The 23,629-nt window shown below is 41.9% G+C and overlaps 1 protein-coding gene across 1 annotated transcript in view; it reads right to left on the minus strand.

Annotated features, from left to right (window-relative positions):
- Positions 1–4: 4 nt before the first annotated feature.
- Positions 5–23,629, minus strand: part of LOC121136139 (cyclin-dependent kinase 12-like) — a gene marked incomplete at its 3' end in the record, with an annotated part of 34,694 nt that continues 11,069 nt past the window's right edge. Inside the window, exons 4-5 of the mRNA XM_040735844.1 lie at positions 3,896–4,031; positions 5–49 (exon numbers count right to left, since the gene is read on the minus strand). Of these exons, the coding sequence (XP_040591778.1) occupies positions 5–49; positions 3,896–4,031 (181 nt within the window). The remainder of the gene's footprint in view (positions 50–3,895; positions 4,032–23,629) is intronic.

Here is a 23,629-nt window from a genome sequence, read left to right on the forward strand (position 1 = left end):
TCAACAAGCTTTCTATGCAAATATCATCATCAGACAGGAACAGGTGGACCTAAAGAAAATCATAACAGCACCTTAAAGGTGAGCTTTACACATCATTTTTTTTAGTCTTAGAACATCATACCTAGAAATGTTTACTTTGAAAATGTTGGAAAGAACAATCTCTTCCTATTGTTGTTGTTACTACTACTACTATTACTACTACTACTACTACTACTACTACTACTACTACTAGTTTTTCAGAGGTGACTGGGACTTCCTTTAGTCAAGACAGAAGGGAGCACCATGCAGTAATGGAAGGACATCCTCCACAAACTGACCCAAATATCAACCTGGACAACTTCGTAAAGCTTCATGAAGTTTAATTTTTTCAAAACAAATGTTATTCAAATATCTGGAAACCTGTTCTCTGAGAGGTATTTATAAGCCCTCCATCTGCTGTTTTCTAACAAAGATGTTGATTAAATAATAAACAAAGATTTTTATCCCTGTCCAGACATGATGAAATATTCTAGTTTTATCCAAGCCCTGCCTTCCCATTACAGTTAGTACCCCAATAAGCACTGGAATGTCTTGACTATTAGGTGTCAAACTAGCAGTGCCATGAGAACACCTCAGAAGACAGACAGGAAAGGACAAAGTCCTTGGCCTAAATCTTCTTACATTAAAAAAAAATCACGATAGCAGCCATGTATCTATTCCATGTTAAATTATTTTCCTGGTTACAATTACTCTGACAACATGTAAGAGAATGTCAATGCAGTATCTCTAACCTTCTAGCTGCTGTGACTACTCTAGAGAACACTGCGGGACCATGTGCAAAGAGCCCGTGACTTAGGTTCACTTTGCTCGTATTTGCCAATGTTTGCCACATGCAAGCTCCTCTCTCTCTCTCTCTCTCTCTCTCTCTCTCTCTCTCTCTCTCTCTCTCTCTCTCTCTCTCTCTCACCAAAATGAAGACACAACTGCCTAGTAAGAATATTTGTAACAGTTATACCTTTAACCCAACAACTACCCATTTGATGATTGTATGAGCTCCTAAGTAATTAGTCATAATTTTAAAAATAATTTTTATATGGATCACTTTTCTCCACACTGTGATGTAACACCTTGAAGGACAAATACGGGGGATGAATGACTTATTTTGTCTCACAACTAAGAGGGTACGATGGGAGGTCATTGTAAGGAAGGCGAGAGGTGTGGAGACAAGCAGCTTCATGGTCAAGAGTGTCACTGTCAGCTTGTTCACACGTCCCTGGCCAGGAAGGAGGCAGTCTGAGCAGGAAGTGTGGGGCTCAGCTACAATCCAGAAGGCTGGCAGTCCCAAGACCCACTTCCTCTAGCTGGCCCATCCTCCAGGTGTTCCAGCCAGCTAGGGAAGGAATGTTCAAACACACGAGCCTGTAAGGTATGTTTTATACTCGCATCATAACAGCCTCATTAGATCACTGCAACACTCTGCGTTGGAAACATACTAAAAATCAGGAATGAAAACAAGTAAGTTTTAGTTACTCTTTAAATTTAACCAAAGACCTTTGTCTTTCAGTAGAAATTAATCTCATTTGATCATGGTTATATGCCATTTTGAAAACACTAATATTAACCATATGCCAATAATTCTAACCTATGGGTCCAGCACCCAACCTTACTTACCAGCAAACCTAGAGAGGCACTAATTCTGAATGCTGTAAAAACTGTTCAGCCTTCAGGAGAATCTCAGCCTCTGATAACCAACTTCTGACATTGACACACACACACACACACACACACACACACACACACACACACACGCTCACACTCAAGCATGCTCACACTAACCCTGGCCCTCCCCAACTCCTCTGGTGACCACAATCATGCCTGCTTCTCTTCCTATTACGTTTGGCCTTTCACACACATCTCCAAGAATCTCCCAGGCCCATTTCATTTCTACTCCTATCTGATCACACCTTGTCTCTAGTGCACCGCTCTGGCTTATCGAACATTTTAATTATGCAAATCTTCCACACATCATCTTCTGATACCTTAGGAGAAAATCTGAAGCGCAAAAAATTCTATGGAGCAGATAATGTGGACTATAAATATATGGCTACTTTGATATTTTCAAAGGTTTCATGGAATGACTGGTAGAAGACTTGCATCAGAAAAAGCCAATGACCAATGTCTAATGTGTTGGTTAAAATAATTATGTCTGAAGGGAGCCTGGCAACGTGTCTTATTGTATGCCTATGTGAACTAACTGAGTATGGCAGTCAGGACATAAATAGATAGTAAGATACATACATAAATAATCACAAGGGTAGAAAACACAACAAAGAAGTGGAGTGTGCAGCCACTACTCTAAGGCAAATGAGACGATAGCCACTGTGAGAGCGGATCAAACACATCTGGATAGACCCTGCAAGAGCGGATCAAACACATCTGGACAGACCCTGCAAGAGCGGGCCAAACACATCTGGACAGACCCTGCAAGAGCGGGTCAAACACATCTGGACAGACCCTGCAAGAGCGGGTCAAACACATCTGGACAGACCCTGCAAGAGCAGATCAAACACATCTGGATAGACCCTGCAAGAGCGGGTCAAACACATCTGGACAGACCCTGCGAGAGCGGGTCAAACACATCTGGATACCCACTGTGAGAGCGGATCAAACACATCTGGGTAGACCCTGCAAGAGCGGATCAAACACACCTGGGTAGACCCTGCAAGAGCAGATCAAACACATCTGGGTAGACCCTGCAAGAGCAGGTCAAACGCATCTGGGTAGACCCTGCAAGAGCAGATCAAACACATCTGGGTAGACCTAGACAGGACTAAAGGAAAGTCCATGAAGAGGACGGCCACTGAGCTGGGAAGTCACACCACATCACAAACTGTTATCTGTTCAATGTGGTCAGGGAGCAGAGTGAGCAGAAGGGACCGAACCCTGCTCTGCAGGCACAATCAATGTGGAGTTTTTGGATTAAGCACATAGAGGAGAGAAACGGAGTCATGGGAATGGAGTATAATGCCAGAGGAAGAGGGTGCAGAACAGGCGATCAGGAATCCTACATTTGGAGGGCTTTCAGGGCCTCCAAACTACGCACAAGGAACTGGAGCCACCACTATGCATCGCATTCTTTAATGGAAGCAAGATGGGAGAAAACAGAACTCTTCCTGGCCTAAACCCAAATGGATAACCATTTATTATGCTGCAGTCTAAAAGTACCAGTATCTGAGAACATCATTCAAAAGACGTTTCTTAGCAGATGAACTGGAAAATGAAGTTAAGCAGAGTAACAGGCTAGAGCATTAAAATGCTTTGGGTAGCTTTCCCTTTAGACTAAAGGAAGAAAGAATTTGTTTGTAGTCAATATGCTTCCAAAAGCATGTCTTAACTGCCTTTGAGTCCCAAGATTACTACTTGCCATTTAGACTAAAAAAACAAACAAACAAATCTATGAATTGGAGAAAACAAAACAAACAGAAAGAGCCAAGTGAATATACTTCAGAAACAGCATATAATTATAATGTGTCACTGAGTGACATTTAAAATTATATCTCATAAAGAATAAGAACCACCAGGATACTGAGTTATATCTGTTACACCTAACTTTATAAGATTGGGGCCAGATAATATACAAATAAGTAGTTTTAAAATTTTTAATGCGCATTAAAGCTAGTTTATTTTTTTAATTCACCCTAAAATTAAACTGGACTGCAAGCCCACTCTGAAGATCCCACTTATTGGATGGACTACATGATTTCCCAATCTTTGAACATTTTACTTAGTTGACATTCTGAACTGTTATTAAGTTTCAAAAACACCGATTCTGGCAATTTTCGAAAGAAAGAATACTAGTGTTGAGTAATCTGTGACAGTGGCTAGTCTCACCAGACAGAAGGGTGATTCTTGGTACCTTTATGGTTTCTGTGGGGACTCCAGGCTCCGGAACTTTATCCAAGTAAGTGGTCAAGTCTTGATCAACGTGCTCAAACACTAGTGTAAGCTTGGTCTCTCTGTCTGTCTGTGACACTGTGCACACATCAAATAACCTAGGAGGGGGGGAGAAACAACCAGAATGAGTAGCTGTAAACGAGCCAAGCAGTAAGCCATGCATCTTCCATGCATGCCTCAATCCCACACACAGCTGAGGGCATGCCTTGTGATCATACCTAATGGGATCACATCTAATGGGATCATATCTAATGGGATTTGCTCTTGCCATTACCTATCTCAAAGTCCAGCAGTGGAGCCGTGAAACACGGACTGTATTAGTCACAAAGCAACATAGCTGGAGATCAAAAATATATGTCCAGAGTGTCCTAACTAATTAAGTCTGTATGTAGACCTTGTTGATGGAAACAGCTTTAAAAACTCGCCACCAGGCAAAATAATTCTAACAATTCTTAGCTCACAGGCTGGGAAAATTAGAGGCCAGTTAAGCATTTGCTGGAGACGGCGGACTCTGCAAAAAAAAAAATTTCCCAGGACAACCGTGGCTGTGAAAACAACCATGATGGACTATGGGGAAACATTTCAAACACAGAAGTCTGCAAAATTACTGTCCTAGGAATGGCATAAATTCTTAATTAGTTTTAGCATTCCAACTCTCATGTAGAATCATGCCATAAAAAATTAAGGCTTTATTATTACTTTAACCCAACTGACAGAAAAAAAAACTGCATGTATTCGCAGGATACTATGCAATGTTTTGATATATTGGGAAACCACTGTATCCCAATAGGATAGAATAGGAACTACAGAGCTATATGCACTCCAAAACTGTATGGATTCCAAATGTTTATAGAAATCATAAAAAAGGCGACTAAGAATGTAAGATGGCTCTGTTAAATGACTTGTCAAGCACACACTGAATGGAAAGGGGGAATACACTGGAAAACTAGTAAGAAGCACAGGTGAACAAACAGTACAGAAAGAACCTTCCGCGATCCAGAGAACCTTCAAGCCAAGGACAGAGAGCCTTTGGTTGAGCACTGTCTCACATGCAAGTCTCACCAAGCTGTCTGAGGAATTAAACAAGCCACCCATAAATACACTGATGGAAACTTCTTGAGATGAATGTAATGTAAGTAAGAGGAAACAAAATGTCATTCATATTATGTTTTCATTTCAAAGCTAAAAAACTTGTTCAAGAAACTGTGTGTACACACAGGCCCCTTGCTGATAAACCATGGGTTCACTGCCTTGGTTCAATTCGGAGGCTACTTCGAGTAAATTTTCAAGGCCTGATTGGTTTACTGGGCCAAACTACTGTATTTCTGGCGTGCATGGGCTTCAAGTTTGGTACTTCTTTCTGAAGCTACACTAAATTTTAATATCTCCAGAACACTGTTATCTTAATCTATAATAAACTGTATAAAATCTGCACTATGAAAGGCTTTGGTGAGTCCATCAAAACGGCTCTCTGAACTCCATGGTTTGACCATCTGTCCATAAGCTGGTTTGAGCCACCTTATTACTATTACTAAGCACATCTTTCAACCACTTCTTCACGAAGGAAAGAAAGACTTACAAAATCAGCAAGCTGATGTCTCTGTCTTGGCAATAAAGCTACAATGAACCCAAAGTGGGATGTAATGAAATCAAATACAAATGCTGGAGCTAGGCCATTACATACCCATTCCAAGTGGGCCTCTCAAGTGTCACTTTCCAAACAGTCCCCATTATAACGAAGACATTCCTTAATGAAAAGCGCGTAGCTCATCACTTGCTAATGAACAATCCCAGTTCTTATTAAAGGGGTATCCTCCCTGGATTTCCTGCCCCCCCCGTGACTCTCCCCCATGTGTGTCTATGTCTGTGTTTGTTGTTATTAATTTTCAAAAGAAGGAAAAATTGTGATGGGGACATAACACAGTTGAGCCAAAAGGTCACCTGCTCCCTAAACCGTTGTCTTAGAAATTACCTAAAACCCTGGCTGTATGCAATGTTGCTTAATCACCCTGAAACCGTTTCCAAGACTCTTGTATAACACAATTCATGAATAGCATCTAACCACCCAAGCTGCTCTTCATTAAATAATGCCTCGTTCTTCAAAATATTAATACCTGCTAACGTCACCTAATGTACTGTGGCTCCACACTCAGGATGCTGAATAAGATAGATCGAGGTGACCTTAACAAAGCCTCTACTAATTGTCTTAAATGATAAACGCGAGGGAAAAACTTCAAAGTGGAGTATATTTAAACAGATGTGTGGCAATGCATACAGAAGAATATTATTTTTAGTTCATGTATATAAATATTTTGCAAGCATGTATATGTGTTTCATGTGTGTACTTGATGCATTTGGAGGTAGAGAGCTTCAGAGTCCCTAGAATAGGGGTTACAAGTGGTTGTGAGCCAGCCTGTGGGTGCTAGAAACTGAACTAACATCCTTTGCAAGAGCAACAAATGTTCTGACGGCTAAGCCTTCTGTGTGGATTTTTATGCATTTAACTATATATTGTGAGCTATAAAAAGTTAGGAGTTATGTAGACGTTGTTTGTCCCGGTTCAAGAATACCATACTTTTAAACATTCGGTGTATTCATCTGTCAGTAGAGGATACCACAGTCCCCTTAGAAACTCACAACTCACATCAAGGAGACAAGCAATAGGCTACTCACTTGCAGACTCTAGTGCTAGCCATCAGCAGCTTATATATCAGTGATCTCAACCTGTGGATCACAACCCCTGGGGTCGAATGACCCTTTCACAGGGGTTGCACATCTATTTAACACACAGCTGCATTAAATGGCCAGAGCATTAGGAAGGTTGGGAACCACCGCTACAGGTGACACACTTCTAAAGACACTGTTTGGAGAAACCCTGCTCTTCACTGTAACATAAACCTGCCTTAATTGTCGAATAAACATTTTAATAACTGTTAACTTGTTAACTTTTAGTAAAAGTTAACAGTTGCATTAATCGGAATGGATGAAAACACATTTTTAGCCAACAGTTGTGAATATTAATTTTGGAAATTCTAGAACAAAATACACACGATGTCTTTTTATCTATGGATCCCCCTAAAATTACTCCAAATCAAACGATAATCATTTTGGTAGACAAAACACAACAGATATGTCCGTATGGTAAATAATTTTCATAGAACCCAATTAAAATAAACTAAGATCTCTGGTATTTGGTTGGTAATCTATTTATGTAAATCAATGAGGAATGTTGTCAGACTGCCTATATCCCCTATACTTACAAAACCAAAGAGCAAGGCAGGTCTCAACGTTTGAACATAAGCACTGGGAAATAACTTCCATTGTATGACTTCTTGTGTTAGCCAACATTTATGACTTTCTAAAATATTCAGTAAGCTCACAAAAACACCATTTTTTCAGTGACTTCATGACTGCATGTCCACAGGAAGCATGCAGCCACACTGTACAGACCCTGAGCGAGTCAACGGTAACTCTCAGATGACCTTCGGAGGGAGGTCACCCTGGATGGGAGTAAACACCATCCAAAGGGAGATGGGTCAGTTATCCGGCACGAGCAGGAGATCCGGGCTTGGTTCCCAGCACCCACACGGCAGCTCGCAATTGCCTGAAATTCCAGTTCCAGGAGCTCTGACACCCTCTTCTGCTTTGTAAGGGCTCCTGTACACATATGGTGTATAAACTCATGAAGGCGCATGCACGCGCGCACACACGCACGCGCGCGCGCGCACACACACACACACAAGTAATAAATACTTGTTCAAAAGAGCAGACATGAGAAGAGGCTCTCGGTATTTGTTGTGGCTACGCACTCCAGTTTGGCAGAGTGAACGCAATCCAAAATATCAGTTGTTATCATTTCACAGTGAAGCACCGAACCCTTTAACTATTCCACCCAGTGAGCTACTTTCCTGCTGTCTCTAGGGTCCTGACCTCCAGCAGCAGGGCAGACGACAAGCAGAGCCCAGCACAACACTCAGCTTTCCTGCCGTGAGTCCTAGGATGTAATCATCCCTCCAAACACTCCCTGAACTGGGTTGCATCCTATCCATTGTAATTCTTAACTTCCTGTTGGCATCCTCAGTTTAACTGCTGCACAGGCCATCGGCCTTCAGCTGACGGATGGGAGCGCATCCAGCAGTTCTGGGATTTCCAAAGTTTGCAGTTTACAAACGTCTCCCAAACAACCAGCCTTGTCAACACGACCTCTGCCTTTCTATTGTGGTTATAAGAAAAGGGAAATCTGTATTATTTGCTGTGATTATACCATGACCCAAAGCAGGAAGTTCTAAGAGGAGTTTTTTCCTGTCAGGTCTCCCTGACCTCGCACACTCTGCATTGTTTGGATACCAAATAGTTCTAGAGCTGAGAGCACTGTCTGGCACAGCTGCCTAAGGGACATAACAAATTCTTATTTGAACTAGAGCCAGAAATAGAAACGGAGATCTCCCCTCCCCCATCTAATCTCGAAGCTCCATGAAGTACAATGGTGGGTAGAGCTTGCGCATCCAATCAGCGTTCGCCATCTTGCTGCTAGCCCCACACTAGCGTACACGCGGCTCTTCTTGCTCCAGAAATACAGACTGGGTATGCACTGGTTCACCAGCGACACGAAATGACCAACTCCAGAGTACTGGCCAGCAGCAGCAAGAGCATGCTGCTGCTAAAGGCGATCGCGACTTTGCCGCCACTCCAGAATGGGCACAGGGTTAGCACACGCAGCCGCCATACTCAGTCGAAAGTGGCAGCTGACCAGGATGGGTCCCAGGAAGAACTTTATATTAGCATTACCACACCGGCAAGGCATAAGCCCGCAGCGCTGGCGGCTGCCCTGCCCAATTCAGTCCACCTACCCCAGAACATGGCCTGAGGTTTCAGGGGACCCGTTTTAAGTGCCTCAAGTCTATTCTGTCTGATTTACCTGAGCTAGTGAAGTCCCATTTCTGAATTCCAGTTGGGATTTTATTACTTACGGAAAACAAAATAAAACTCCAACCCTTGGCAAATCATGTATGGGGCTCATATACAGGGATTTGCCTGAAATAATGCACAGTTAATCACGGTAATTCTTAAAGAAAATAGTCATCAGGCATCTATAAATATTTTGAAATTACTGACTTCAGTCAATATCTGACTTCAAATGCATCCTATACAGTAAACAAATTGAGTTAAGCTCATACACATAAGTAAGATTAATGCCCCCTCAGTCACGGCTCCTTCAATACTGTCACAACTCCACGTGGGGTTGGGTAGCTGAATATTGGGGTGGCAAAACATCTGGGACCAGAAAAGATTTCTGCACATACAACAATCAAGAATAAAATGAAAACTAAAAACATTAACGTATTTAAGGAGTTTCTGGCCACAGCAACCTTGTCTTGCAGGAAGCGCCCTTCCTGCTACACAGAATCTACACAGCCTGTGTCCCTCACATGGCATGTACCACATTCTCACAGTGCATGCTGTGGGGTTCTGCAACACCAAGAGGCTCAGCCTGGAACTCCTAAGGTCGCACTGTTATACACACACTGCAGCATTCACCGCACACAAAGCTGCCCGCTGTTATGGGAGTATAGCGGTTTAATTATGGAAACAAAGAGTATCTTCCTACTGCCATTCTTCAGCGTGTTAACAATCAAGCGAGGTTATCGCTAGCCTGGGCCATGTTACAACGATTCATTTTTAAAACTGCAGCCTTGAGTTGCTGACGGGCTTTGTAAAAAGTCATTAATTCTGGCTGGGGTTAGGACAGAATCCCAAAATACTTTAGAAGTGGCCTCTCTAAAAACGTTTTGTCATTTTGTACTATGTATTCACTTGCTCAAAAGGGTTTCTCGGCATTGACAATTAGAAAATCAGACCACCTCTGGAAAACACTGAATACGTTCTTTTACATTACATGTTCAGGCAAGATTTAATTCTTTTCGTGAAATTAACAAGCCCATCCATTTCATTAAAATACATTTTCAGTTTCATCTTCAATAAATGATATATACATATTAGAAAACTGTTTCAGAGTATAATTCAGTTTATTGTCAGTACATGTTTCATTTACGTATCTATTTTGTAGTCCAATATATTTGGGGTTGTAGAAAATTTCTCGGGCAGAAGGGGTCCAGGAGTGAAAGAGTTTTAGAAAGCACTGCTCTCCGTGGACTAGGCTTCTGACTTTATGGACACTATTCACTGTGAGTGATTCTCTCCTCCATTAGTATGTCTACAGGGCGAGAGCAATGGACAGTGGCATGCCGGGAGAGTTCTTCTCTGCTAAGGGGCTGTGCGACTTTCTTAAATTCCAGGACCCAGGGATATAGAGCTTGCTTCTCATGTTAGAAGCCTTCGGGTGACTGTCCAGGCAGTAAGATGTCTCTGTCAATCCTAGTGTTTATATATTATCCTTCTGTGGTCTTTGATGGAGTTGAAGACAGATAGTTATAATTATAGTTTTCCTTAGTTATGATAAAAGATAAGCTACATATAGGACTTTGGACTCACAAGGATGGGATGGATGATATTTTCTTTAAATCTTGCTAAAATATTGTAACTATGTTCTTACTTGATAACTGTTCTGTTATATACAATTTGACTGTGTTAAAGTTAAGACCTTTCTTTTTGTTTAAACAGAAAAGAGGAGATGTTGGGGAAGTCTTATGCTAATAAAGCACTGTCTGGCCAATAGGAATCTAGATAGGTGGGGCTAGGAATCCAGGAGGATTCTGGGTAGGAGAAACACAGGAGAGTCAACATGTGACGCCATGGGGTTAGGATGCCGGGAACTATTCTCCGGTAAGAAACATATTTAGATCAACAATTATGGGGTAATTACTTAAGGCAGAGCTAGCCAGTAAGAGACAAGCAAGGCCAACAGCTTCATGATGAATATAGCCTCCTGTGTGTTTATTTGGGACTGATGCGGCTCTAGAACCAGGCTGGCGCGGCAGAGCCCAGGCGACTGGCGGGAAGGCTCCTCTCAAGGAAAGCTTCTCTTAACAGTATGTGATCTTCAGCATGCTATGAACAGAACATGTTGGCACATACCTGTCACGTCGCACTTAAAAGGTGAAGGTCAAGGCCTTCGTCAACTACATAGTGAGTTCAAGGCCAGCCTGGGATAGTTTCAACAATCTAACTCTCTTTTGAGGTTCCTGATCTGACCAGAGACAGTTTTATGGAGCAGAAGGAGACAAAGGAGGGGAGACAGACAGTCCAGCTCATCACTAACAGGAATAAGGAACCCAGGACAGAAAAGGAAATGAGGAAGACAGAGGAGTTACACATAAAGATAGAGTTACACATAAAGATACATCGCTCAACTAATTAAAGGTTAGGTCTGACGCTCAGTGGCGTGTGCTCCTGAAACCGACAGTTAAACAGCACCCTTTCCCGTTAGCCATTGGTGGAAAGCAGGTACATCAAATTAACAAAACCAGGGAAAGCCTTTATGCGAATCTCACAGGAGCTAGAAGTCACCATCTCTGTGTCCTTCATCTGCATTCCTCGGGCTGCAGAGTGCCCGCCAGTTCTCAATTCATCTCCTTCCAGTGTTTTCAGAGTTGCAGAATCTACCTCAGCTTCTTCTAATGCACACCTGGCATCATTGGTTTGGCGAGTGAGTATACTTTTGACCAAAAAAAAAAAAAATGTTTCAAGTTGAACTGGGAATTCCTTAAACTGGGCAAGTCTACCAGATGTGCCTTACACTACAGTAAATACTGAAAATAAAGCAAACAGACAATCTCTGTGTATGGAAACATTCCTGAACATGACCAGTAACAACCGGTGTGACGGTTAGCTCACAAGTAAGCTACAGAGGATAGCTCGGTGGGCAGACGGAATCCTGGGACGCCTGCATCTTGCTTTGCTCAGATCCAAAACAAAGTCGTCAAGTGGATGTCGAATGACAGAATTAAGGCTGCCCCATTGTCCTACAACAGGCACTAGCAGCATTCCCCCAGTATCAAATGCAGCTCTTCAAATCCAGCCTGAACCAGAAGCAGAAAAGAAACAGGTAGCCATCTTGCTGTTAAGGTAACTGCATGTTATTTTGTGGGAAAAAGGAAAACATTTCTTCAGAGTGGAAACAAGAAAATTCATAAAGCACTACTTTTTGCTTTGTGGGGAAGACAATAATAGCAGGAGCAGAAAGTTCTGAGTCACCCCATAGATCATTATCTCCACAAATGGGAAAAATAGAGAAAGCACGTATCATCTAAGCAATGAGGAGTTGGCAAGCTTTGCTGAGCCAAGAAGTAACACCGAACGGTTCTGGAAATTCTAAAGGAGCATAAAGCTGAACATAAAGAAGAAAGCTGCTGCCCACGACAACTACAGAGGACTTGGGTTTGGATTTGAGTGAAGGATAATTAATTCACCAACCCCAGCTTGAGTTCTCATCAGCTCCTTACCTCCCTAAGTCTCTCTCAGCCATGGCAACCTTTTTGGCCTATACAAGTCTCCACAAACAACTGCCAACCTCAGCCACACCAAGCATCTGCGTCACAATAAAGGACTAAAGCTGGTGAACACCTTGGAGAACCCCAAAGCGGTGGTGGCACTGGGGGGAGGGGGACCCCAATCCAGGCTAACATAAGTGAAGAGTGCAGCGAGGCTAGCTCTAACAGCTGAAGGTCTCCCCTCTCCAGTGCATACAGTGGGTACTCAGGAAATGACTGCCGAAGGGATGAAAGTTTCAAATGATTGCCCAGGAGAGGAAGGCCAGGAGAAGGTATCACCAGGAGAGCATGGCACGATGAACAAACCGGACTCTGTAACTGATGCTGAGCCCAGGGGGTCAGACCCTGCCATACCTCATTTATTAGGAAAGTTTTGTTTGTCTCCTCCTGACTTGCAGGCTCCGCATACATTATTCTTGACCTATTAAATCTCGTACAGCAACTCTATGAGATGGTCCTTTTGTTTGAGACTAACACCACTATTCCTCAAAGGCAAAACCAAACCAAGCATCCGTTAGCTGATGGAGGAAAGAAATGGGCACACCCATACCTGGACTCTTAGTTGGTAATGAAAAGAATACATACCATACCTCATAGACCTTGAAAAGATTATACTAAGTAAGAATTTGGTCATGAAGTCTGCATGATTCCATTTATGTGAAGTGTAAAAAAAACAGGCTGATCTGTAGAGTCAAAAATAGACTGAGCAATTAGTTGCCTAGGATCAGGAGCGTGGGGGTTGGTGGAGAAAGGGGAACAATGCTTATGTGCACTTGGTTTCTTTCTAGGATGATGAAAACATTCTAAACTTAGAGCAGGGTGGTAGTTGCACAAACTTAGTGAATGTACTAAAACAGTCACTAAACTGCACACTTACACAGGTGGATTTCATGGTGTTCATACTGCATCTTAATAAAGAAATTTAAACACAAGTCAAAACAAACAGGAGCAAAAAACCAGCAGAAAAAGATTCTGTACTTTGTTTAAACCACAGAGACAGAAAGCAATGGTGATGGGACCCGATTCAAACTTCTGCTCTGTTGCATGAAAAGCAAGGGTCAGCAATGCAGAGGTCTCTCTGTGAATGACACTACCAGATGTGTACACACACATACACACACAGTGCAAACACACACACATACACACACAAGAGCACTCACACATGCACATGCATGCATACACACATATACACATGCACAAACATACACACATGCACACACACACACACACATACAGGGTGGCAGGTGGCTGGGAAAGTAACCTCAGAAAATCCACAGGAAAAACTGAAAAGCTAAAGACTTCTGATCTCTTGCCCTCTTGTGCTCGTCCCTTGACTGGTTAGAAAAATGACACACTGCAGTTCTCCAAAAAGGGCTCGAAAAAGATATTCTGATTCCAAGAATAGAAGAGTTAAGAGGTATTTTTAAAAGTGAAGTGAACAGCTTTGGCTTGAGTCACATACAGTGTGGAACATTCTGGACAACATTCAACATTCAGTTCTCTTTCCATTTCTGACCTGTAAAAACCCTGTTTTCCAGCCTGGGCCTCTCTTGAGGAAAAACGACGAGGCAGCCAAGACTGGGAAGCCCTGTGTGATGAGGACCATCTGCACAGTCTTGGGGGGAGAAACAAGTCTACCTACACCATATGCTAAAACCCTGCCAGTATCGAATCCTTGCACGATGAGTCACTTTATCCCAGCTCTGACTCACTCAGGTACTTATGATCAGGTTCTCATCCAACGAAGCTACCCTTCAAGCCCTCTCCTTTTAAGGAATCGCAGATGACCATATGTAGTAACTTAAAAAAAGAAATTAAAAAAAATCAAGTAACACTAGCAAAATCAGTGACGAAATATTCGAAGTTGTTCGAGATGGGCTCACGTAAGCGGTGTATTTTTTTTTTAATAATAAAACCACACATACTCTGCAAGGTATTTTGAAAATGTCCCCCTGCATTACTTTGGGAACGCAAATTGGTAAGGACCTTTCTGTGTGTACTCATAGGCACGAGTACACACATGCGCAGACAGGCACACTATGTGGCTCTTATGATACAGATGTACATTTACTAGGTACAGGAAGGCTTTCACCATGTTCTGCAGGCTTGGAAGAGTTTGTCCAATATGATCCCACACATGTAAACAAAACAGCACAAGGTTTTATCTTTGGGTGATAAATTTATGAAATGTTTGTTTCCTGATATTTCCTTATATATTCTTACTACAATGAAAGCTTACTAATTAAAACAATTTTTTAAAACATTTGTTTATTTTTATGTGTATGGTTCTTTTGCCCTTATGTATGTATGTGTACCAAGTGTGTGCCTGGTGTTCTCAGAGGTCAAAGGAGTTGGATCCTCTGGAACTGGAGTTACAGATGGTTGCAAGCCACTAAATTGGGTGCTGGCAACTAAATTCAAGTTCTCTACAAGAATTAATGGAGAGCCTCTAATTTCTCTTATCTTTGTCTGCAACCTGCTTCTCTGAGTTTATTAAAAAAAAACACTGATCATTAATCCTTAAACATAATTTATACGTTAATAATTTAAACAATGCCAATTCTTAATTTTGCTCAAGGAGAAAAAAATAACGTGTTTCATTACTTTATCAATAGTGACATACAATTTTCAATACTCTACCCAGTACAGAGCAATTACCAAAAAGATGAGGGGACAAGTATAAAATCTAACAGAACTTGAGATTGGCAGAGATTGGTCAGCACCGCTCAACTTTCAAGTAACCAGAATCTAGGAACAGAAAGCTAACAGCAGGCTGGTCAGGTGAGATGGTACGAAGGATAAGGGCCCTTTGCTGAACTTGATGACTTGAGCACCTACCTGATTTCAATCCCTACAACCTTCAAGGTGAGGACTTATTCCCACAAGTTGTCACACAGGTGTGGTTGTGCACATCTCCTAGCTATCCCCACCCACAAAATAAATGTCACTTTAAAAATGTTTTTTAAAAGCTGAGTGTGGTAATGCATGCTTGTGAACCCACCAATGATGAGACAGAGAAAGGCAAGTCCCCGGGGCTTTGTAGTCAGCTAGCTTAGATTACATGGTGAGATCCAGATAAATGAGGAACATGTCTCAAAAGACGAAAAGTAAAGCAAACAAAAAAGTAGACAGTGAAGGAGTTTGCACACACATGTGCACATATATCTTTATTTGAACATGGGCATACACACATGCACACACACATGCACTTTAGCAGAATTACCACAGAAACAAAGGTAGCTGACAGAGACTTTAAATCACTCTAATATTCATTATGCAAACCAAGGAAAAATCCAGCAAGGACAAACTATGGGTTTTCTAAAGAGAAGGAGATTTTGAGGCTACATTATTCTGTAGAATATTTTTATCGATGAGAAAACAGGCAAACAGAGCAGAACGGAAAAGGTAAGAAACATTCTGCTAATAGCAAGAAACCAGCCATCAAAATGACTAAGATACAGTTTTAAAAATACTGCTTTTCAAAAATGATACTTAAAAATCCTACTTTAAAATTAGATCTATTCTAATTTTACAACTTCCGGGCATTACCCTTCTAACAACTGAGAAGAATTTTATAACTATTTAAGGCCACTGGAAAACTGCATGGAAAGATGGGAAAATAATACCGCCGGAAGCACTGAACTACCACCATCTCTCTCAACAGCTTAAGTGTAAGGCCCTGAAAATGGACGGTTTTGCTGGGTATAAAAACTTGTAAATAGTAAAGGATGACATGCTATATTCCTGTGACTCAAATTTACTTTTGAGTTTGATCTTATTTCAGACGAGATAAATAGTCATGACATTAGCAGCAATCCAAAATAAGAGAATGAAAAATTTGTAAATGTAACTGCAAGTCAGACCTCTCTAAGAACACAGAACATCTTTATTATGCAGATCTATTAGGCAGCTGGATATTCCAAATAACTAGATATTTTGGATACTGGATTCTTCCTCTTATAAGCTCCCATACTCTGGGAGAAAAACAGACAGACAGGGTTGGGGGATGCTAATGCTTGAATTCAGAGCTTCCTGCTAAGCAACACTCTACCTGAAGTCCACCTCACAACATTTTTAAGAGTTACTGTTGTCAATGGGGTTCTTGGAAATGTGCACTGAGGATTTTCTTGACCTTTTAAGCATGATACACTGATACTGCTCTACTGCCTTGTGGAGACCTAGTTATCCCTCTGCACTAGATATCTGAGCTTAACCTTACACAGATTAACCAACAGATGATTATTAAGTACTTATTTCCTATGAATTGTATCGAGTTGTTAGCATTTTTTCCCTGTGGATTGTATTGAGTGCTGGTAGAAACATGGCAGACAAAATAAATGATCATAAACAATCCAGAGTCCAGCAGAGAAGGTAGACATTTAAAAAGATGAACATCAACTATTCTGTAAATACAGAGATGTATGTGTATTTAATGACATAATGTCATTTTAAGATAAATAAATGGTGCATCCAACCTGGAAATGCAGTAAAAAGGTTTCACAGAAGAAAGGACCACACAACCAACTCTCTAAGGTTACTGGGAGTTTTGTAAACAAGTGGTGGAGAAAGGGCACTAGAAATAAGAGAAAGGAGACCAACAAGACAGCCAGACCCGCTAGAGAAGTCTTGTACATCGCATCAAGTTCATCTTCTAGAAAACAGCTATCTATGTTGTCATCTTCAAACACCTCCATCTTCCAGCATGGGTACGAGACAAGCAAGACGACCTAAAGGGGACAGTTGCTGCAATAGCACAGGGAAGATAAAGAAGGCTTGTCCTGGGGAACCGGCAGCCAAGGACAGAAGGGAGAGCACAGATTCCAGAGATGTTTAGGAGGCTGACTTGGCATGACTCACTAAGCGTCTGGAATGTGGTGGGGTGGTTGGACGGAGAAGAAGAAGCCAAGGATGAGTCACAGGCTTTTGACTTTGGGGACTTGGTGCCACCCCAAGAGATACAGCAGTGTTCCCAGACCTTGGGTTTCAGCGAACTGTAAACTTTCCAACAACTTTGGCACTCCTGATAGAAAGCTATCAGCTAGACACATAAACACACCCCGCCCCATCGACTATCAGCACCTTTTACAAAGAAATCACACTTCAACACCCCAAATATGAACCGCTCTAGGTTCCAACAAAAACTACTGCAGAGCGGGGTTTTTCTTTTTTTCTAACTACATCCCAAGATGATGGAAAATTGGTACCAGGCCTCAGACCAACACCAGGGAGCCCTGAGACTGGGGTTCAGCACTAACAGCATGAATTAAAGGCAGGATAGGTAATGTGTATTCTCACTTACTCCCCCACACTTTCAGGGATACCTATCCCATTAGTGCTAAGGGCGTAGGGGAAAAAAAGCTCAAAAGTTACCAAAGGCTCTGAAGATGAGACATTCAACTCTGCCCAGTGGGGATGTGGCTGTGGAGCTGAATCTCAAAGGCTAGCCTGGAATCTGCCAGATAAATAAAGGAAGCTTGGGACACTCCCAGGAGAAGGAACAGCATGTCCAAAGGTATTCAGGTATGAAAAAAAAAAACCTCATGTTTGGGGAATGGTGGGTAGTCTGGTGTAAATTTGGGATTTTTCTTGGAAAGGATGAGAGAAGAGATGGAAAAGTACACAGAAAAAAAATTACGGAGTTTGGTCAACTAGGCTAAGAAGTCTAGAAACTATCTTCGGGGCGCTGGGAAGGACTCAAGGACTTCACAGTGGGTAATGCAATGGTATGGGTGATGTATGGCTTGGAAAGGCCACTCTGGCTGCTTCCGATGACTGGGAAGCAGAGGATAAGAAGCAGCAGCTCCTACAGAACAGGGCAGCCAGCACCTATGCCCTTCAGCAATGTGCAGGACCAACAAGACGCCATCCTTGTTTAAGTACTTTCTACTGCTCTTGGTGAAACTGGAAGCCACATCATACACCATTTTGTAATGTAAAACGTGTCAACAGCTTCTACAAATCTATCTTCATCTTCAAATTGAGCTACATTGTATTCCTTATCGAATTTAGTAAACTCCATCCTTAGTCTTAACAGTGATGCATATAAACACAAACTCCTACTAAGTGGAATTGAAAAACTCTGAGGGTGAATGCTTTTTTTAAAATATATGTACATGGAGTATATGTATGTTGAGTACATGTTTGTGTGTGTGCATATGTATGTGGACGACAACGGTCACCTTGTTTGTTTTTTTGAGGGAGGGACTTTCAATGTGCCTGCAAGCTCATCATAGGACAAGGATGGCTGGCCCACAAGTTCCAAGATCTTCCTGTCTCTGGCCCGTTCCCAGTATTAGAATCAGAGATGCAGCCACCACATCGATTTTTACATAGGTGGTGGGGAGCCAAACTCGGGTCCTTACAGAAAGTGATCAGATAAAACGAACTGTGGAGGCCCCGAAAACAAGCACAGTAGGGTTACCAGTGAGGAGAGCAAATAGTAAATGGTATCTGTCTCCTCTCTCTCTCTCTCTCTCTCTCTCTCTCTCTCTCTCTCTCTCTCTCACACACACACACACACACACACACACACACAGAGGCAAACAAAATTGCTTTTGGGGGACCCTGGCTTTGGAACCCAGAGACACCACGTAAGTCCACTCTTAGGTTTTGGTTCTTAACGGAAACCTGGGCCAGGTGGACAGGTGCAGATCCACCCAGATCAAGTACCCAGGCTGTACCTCGCTATCTACCAATCCACTCACACCACTAGACTTGAGAAGGCACAATCTTTACAGGAATTCCTAGCTGCTGGGTCACTTCCAGCTTCTATCTGAGGCATTGGAGGGGGCCCAGACAGAAAACACCACTCACTGTGCCGAACTCCCCCACCTACAAGTGTCTGGAAAACGACTGTGTTAAACCTCTAAATTCTGAGGACACTTGTGACATGACGACATTGATGCAAACAACATCACATAGACAGGAAAATGTAACTAACTTCGCAAACTGACTTCTCTGCTAATTTTGGTATTGAATTTCAGTGACATACTTGAGGAGTGACTGGAATGACACATTCTTTTTTTTTTTCCTTTTTTGTACTAGTCTTTCTTTCTTCCCTCCTTTTACTACAAAAGGTCTTTCTATGGCTGATCACGACCAACTGACACCACAGCCCACCCGCTGACCAGAGGAGGTGCATGCGACCCTAGCACCAAGCAAGGAACCCAAGGCTGAGCACTTGGGCCTCAGTATGTGCAGTGTTTTGAAGAAAATGACCTCCAAAGGGAGTGGCATTATTAGGAGGTACAGCCTCATTGGAGTAGGTGTGGCCTCGCTGGAGGAAGTGTGTCCTGTGGGGGTGGACTCTGAGATCGCATATATGCTCAAGCTGTATCCAGTGTCTCAGTTCACTTCCTGTTGTCTTCAGCTCAAGGCGTAGAATGCTCAGCTCCTTCTCCAGGACAATGTCTGCCCACATACTGCCATGTGCCATCATGGTCATAATGGACTAAACCTCTGAACTGTAAGCCAGCACCAATGAAATGTCTTCCTTTATAAGAGTTGCTATGGTCATGGCGTCTCTTCACAGCAATAGAAACCCTAATTAAGACAGAATAAAAGAAAACACACAGCCACTGATGCAAGGGCCTCAGAGCTTACACTAAGCAAAGAAGACCTATACCAACCATTTAATAAAAATTCAGTCATGTGTTATGTTTCCACCAAAATATTTAAACCAAATCTGCAAATAAGAGTAACGATTACTTACAGTAAGTATCATTATCATTTACTATTATTGACACAAAGTTATGGTAGTGGGAGAACTGACAAGGGAGATCTCTGCTGGTCAATTATTACACTATTGAACTGCTTCCTAGCTCATAGGCCAATTTACAGCCACAGACTGAACCACATAGACCATCTCATCCTAAAGACATTTAAAGTACTAGACAGAATAATTTAAATGCCTACTGAAGTTTGGTGCTAATTTACATTTTACTATCAATGATCCTACTATAAAGTACTATTTCATCCATGTATCTACCCACTCATTTACTTCACAGCTGCTTAACAAAATACCTGCAGGACACCGTTCTACATACGGGAAGTAACGCAGGGACGGAAACGGATGAAGATTCATGCCCTCTTGCAAATCTTACGCTAATGGCAAGCAGACAGCACACATTAATTCTTACAAGTAATAAGTGGGCACTGTGTTAACAGTGTAAACCACTTAACAACAGTTAAAATAAGGTCCTCAAGAAAAGCAAGCAAACAATGCGGTGCATTCCTACAGAATTCTGAGGACGCCGATTCCATTCATTGAATAGCACAGGTGCAAGAGCTTCATCAGCACGGCAGACTTTCCTGTTCCCTTCAGATCCCGTGCTGCATCAGGGAACTTGAGACCTTGGTGCTAGCCCAGATTCTTCCCTTCTTCCCCAGCTTTAACACCTACAGTGTTATCCATCCTCTCTCCTTCGGACAGACAGTGACATCCTAAACCAGTGCTCACTGTCTAACGATAGATTCTACTCTTATTTTATCAGTGAGATGAGACATGTACCACTTTTCATAAATTTGCTTCTCTTGATTCATGTCAAAAGCCAGGAGCCAGTCAGCCAGTCTTCCTTCCTTCTGCAGGATCTCCTGCAGCCCAGGCTGGTCTCGAACTTGCCATGTAGTGGAGACTGACTCTACACTCCCATTCCTCCTGCCTCAGCCTCAGTTAGGATTACAGGCTTACGCTACTATGCCCTGCTGGGTTTCTAGATCTGAGATTTGTACCAGTGGATTCAACTGCATGCTGAGGTCATCCCCATCACTCCAAGGCAATCAGAAGTAGAGAGAAGTAGAGAGTAAAACCCAAAAACAGACTTTCCCCTGCAAAACCTGATGGTGTATCTCTGATCCCAGTTGGCATGGATAGTAGTTTAAAAATCCAGAAGTTCATTAAATCAAAATGATTTAAAAAGTTGAAGTAATTTAGAATGACTAGCAGGATATTATGATTTTTGTGAACTATGTAAAAAAATGTGTTATTTCAAAGATCAAATTAAGTCACATATTCTTCATTCACAAGTAGCTGTGTGAAACCTTTTATCCACCATTTCAAATACTTATGACTTGGTTCTTAAGAGGTCTAACAAGAGAAGAGTCTCATTTTTATCACTCTTCAGTATTTTTCTAAAACAATTTTGTAGGGTTGGTGTGCATACTAAATCATCTAAAACTCCCAACTTGAGACCATAGATTCTCTTAGTCTCCACTAAATTTTTTTTTAAAAAGAAACTATCTTGTTTGGGGTCCAAGAGATTGTTTAGCAGCTAAGAGCATTTTTTCTTTGTGCTGAAGACTCAGGAACAGTTTCTAGCACCCACATGACAGCTTACACCCATCTGTAATTCTAGTTCCAGGAGATTCACCACTCTCTTCTGGCTACTACAGGCACCAGGCATGCACACAGCACACATACATGCACATAGGCAAAACACCTACACAGATAAAATAAGTCTAAAAAATAATAAATAAATAAATAAATAAATATGTATTACTTAAGGTCAGTACCCCAAAGTTTAAAAGTCTATTCTTGGAATAGTCTTTTGTTTTTCTTTTTCTGTAGCCAAAGTGGCAACACTCCTGATGTAATACTTGTATGCCTTTTAAAACCAAAAGTGTGCCAGGAAAAGCAAATGTTTTATGCTAACCATTAGGAATACCCAGCGCAAAGGTTAAGAGGGTGCTTATCAATAAAGAAAGTGAGAAAAGAAAGAAGATTTACTAGAAACGAGTGCCCTTGAAAGGAGCCTGGCCTCCTTGCTTGGAACAGCAACCCAAACACAGAACAATGTGAGTATCATGAAGCAGCTTTGTGACAGGAACAGATCTGAAATGGAGCAGGGAGCTCAAAAGTGTGACATAAAATAAGTAATTCTGTTTGAGAGCTTACGGTCTGAAAAGGGTGACAGTGTGGGTGAGATGGTACTTGCTGCCAGCCCTGATGATCTGTGCTCAACTCCTGGAAGCCACATGGTGGAAGGAGAGAACCAACTCTTCCCGGGTGTCCTCCAACCTCTGCATGTGCGCGTGTGCGCGTCCATCAGTCACAGAAACATACCAATAAGGAAGTGTGGGCCCAACTAAACATGAGCTACCAGGCAATGAATCTAGAGTAGTCTTAAAACACGAAGCACAAAGGACATCAGGGTCCCATCCGAGCGACCTCAGACTCTCACACAGAAAAATGAAATTCCATTAACAGATTGGATCACTGAGATCCAACAATGGGCAGATTCAACATTAATTTTAACATAAAGATTTTATTTACTATAACACTGAATCCATTCATGCTGTCACATGGGGTCGGAGAGCTGTGAAAACACATACTTCCACTTCATCAGTACACACAGCAGTTTCCTCCAAGAAATTACATTTTCTGCTTGAGGGCAGAAGTTAGTTTTGCTAACAATTTCCATTTTTGTACAGTATGGCCTTTTAGTAGTTTCATTTGATCATGCCAACCCACTAACGTCCAATGTGTATGAATAACTTCCTCATTTACTGTTGAGAAATGGCACTCAAGATACATTAATAATTTACCCAAGATCACATAGCCAGTAAGTTGAGGGATCAGGGAAAAAAATCAAAGTCTCCCAACTCCTGGTGTATGAGTGGTATACTTGTTACTATTAAGAAAAATTACAAACATACCCAAACATACATTGGTAACAATCTTCCAAACCCCATTAATCAACCTCGATGATCTCGTTGTGTTTTTGGAAGCGATTTTCAGACTTCATATCTTCATTTATAGGGTGGGGCAGGATGGAGACATTTCAGTGTGTGACCACTGTGTGGATCACATTTCAACAAAGATGCTCCGTAAATACTTGTTCAGTGGTAAGAACTCAACTTCTCAGACATCACCATCTATTTCTGAGAACACAGTAACTCATCCTCTTTATCTGACACTCTTTCACGTAGTGCAAATAATCCAAAGGGCCCTTACCTCAGCATCCCCTTTCCTATGATATCATTCATTTGCTACAGTATTCATGTTCTTGTCACTGGGCATGTATTATCACAAGACTCTTTGTGCCTCAGGGATCTTACAACTAGGGTTAGTTGAGGAGGATAAAGTATTTTATGTAACAGTTAATATAAGGGAGCAAATATAGTCTGCCACACCAGAGGTCCAAAGTTGTCAAGACAGGAATGTATCCCAGAAGAGATAGTATTAAAGTGCAACAACAGGGCAACTTCACACACTGGCCCTGAAATACAGGAAGCATTTCATAGTGGTG

This window comes from Mesocricetus auratus, unplaced genomic scaffold, assembly GCF_017639785.1.
Source record: "Mesocricetus auratus isolate SY011 unplaced genomic scaffold, BCM_Maur_2.0 Super-Scaffold_100051, whole genome shotgun sequence".
Taxonomy (NCBI): Eukaryota; Metazoa; Chordata; class Mammalia; order Rodentia; family Cricetidae; genus Mesocricetus; species Mesocricetus auratus.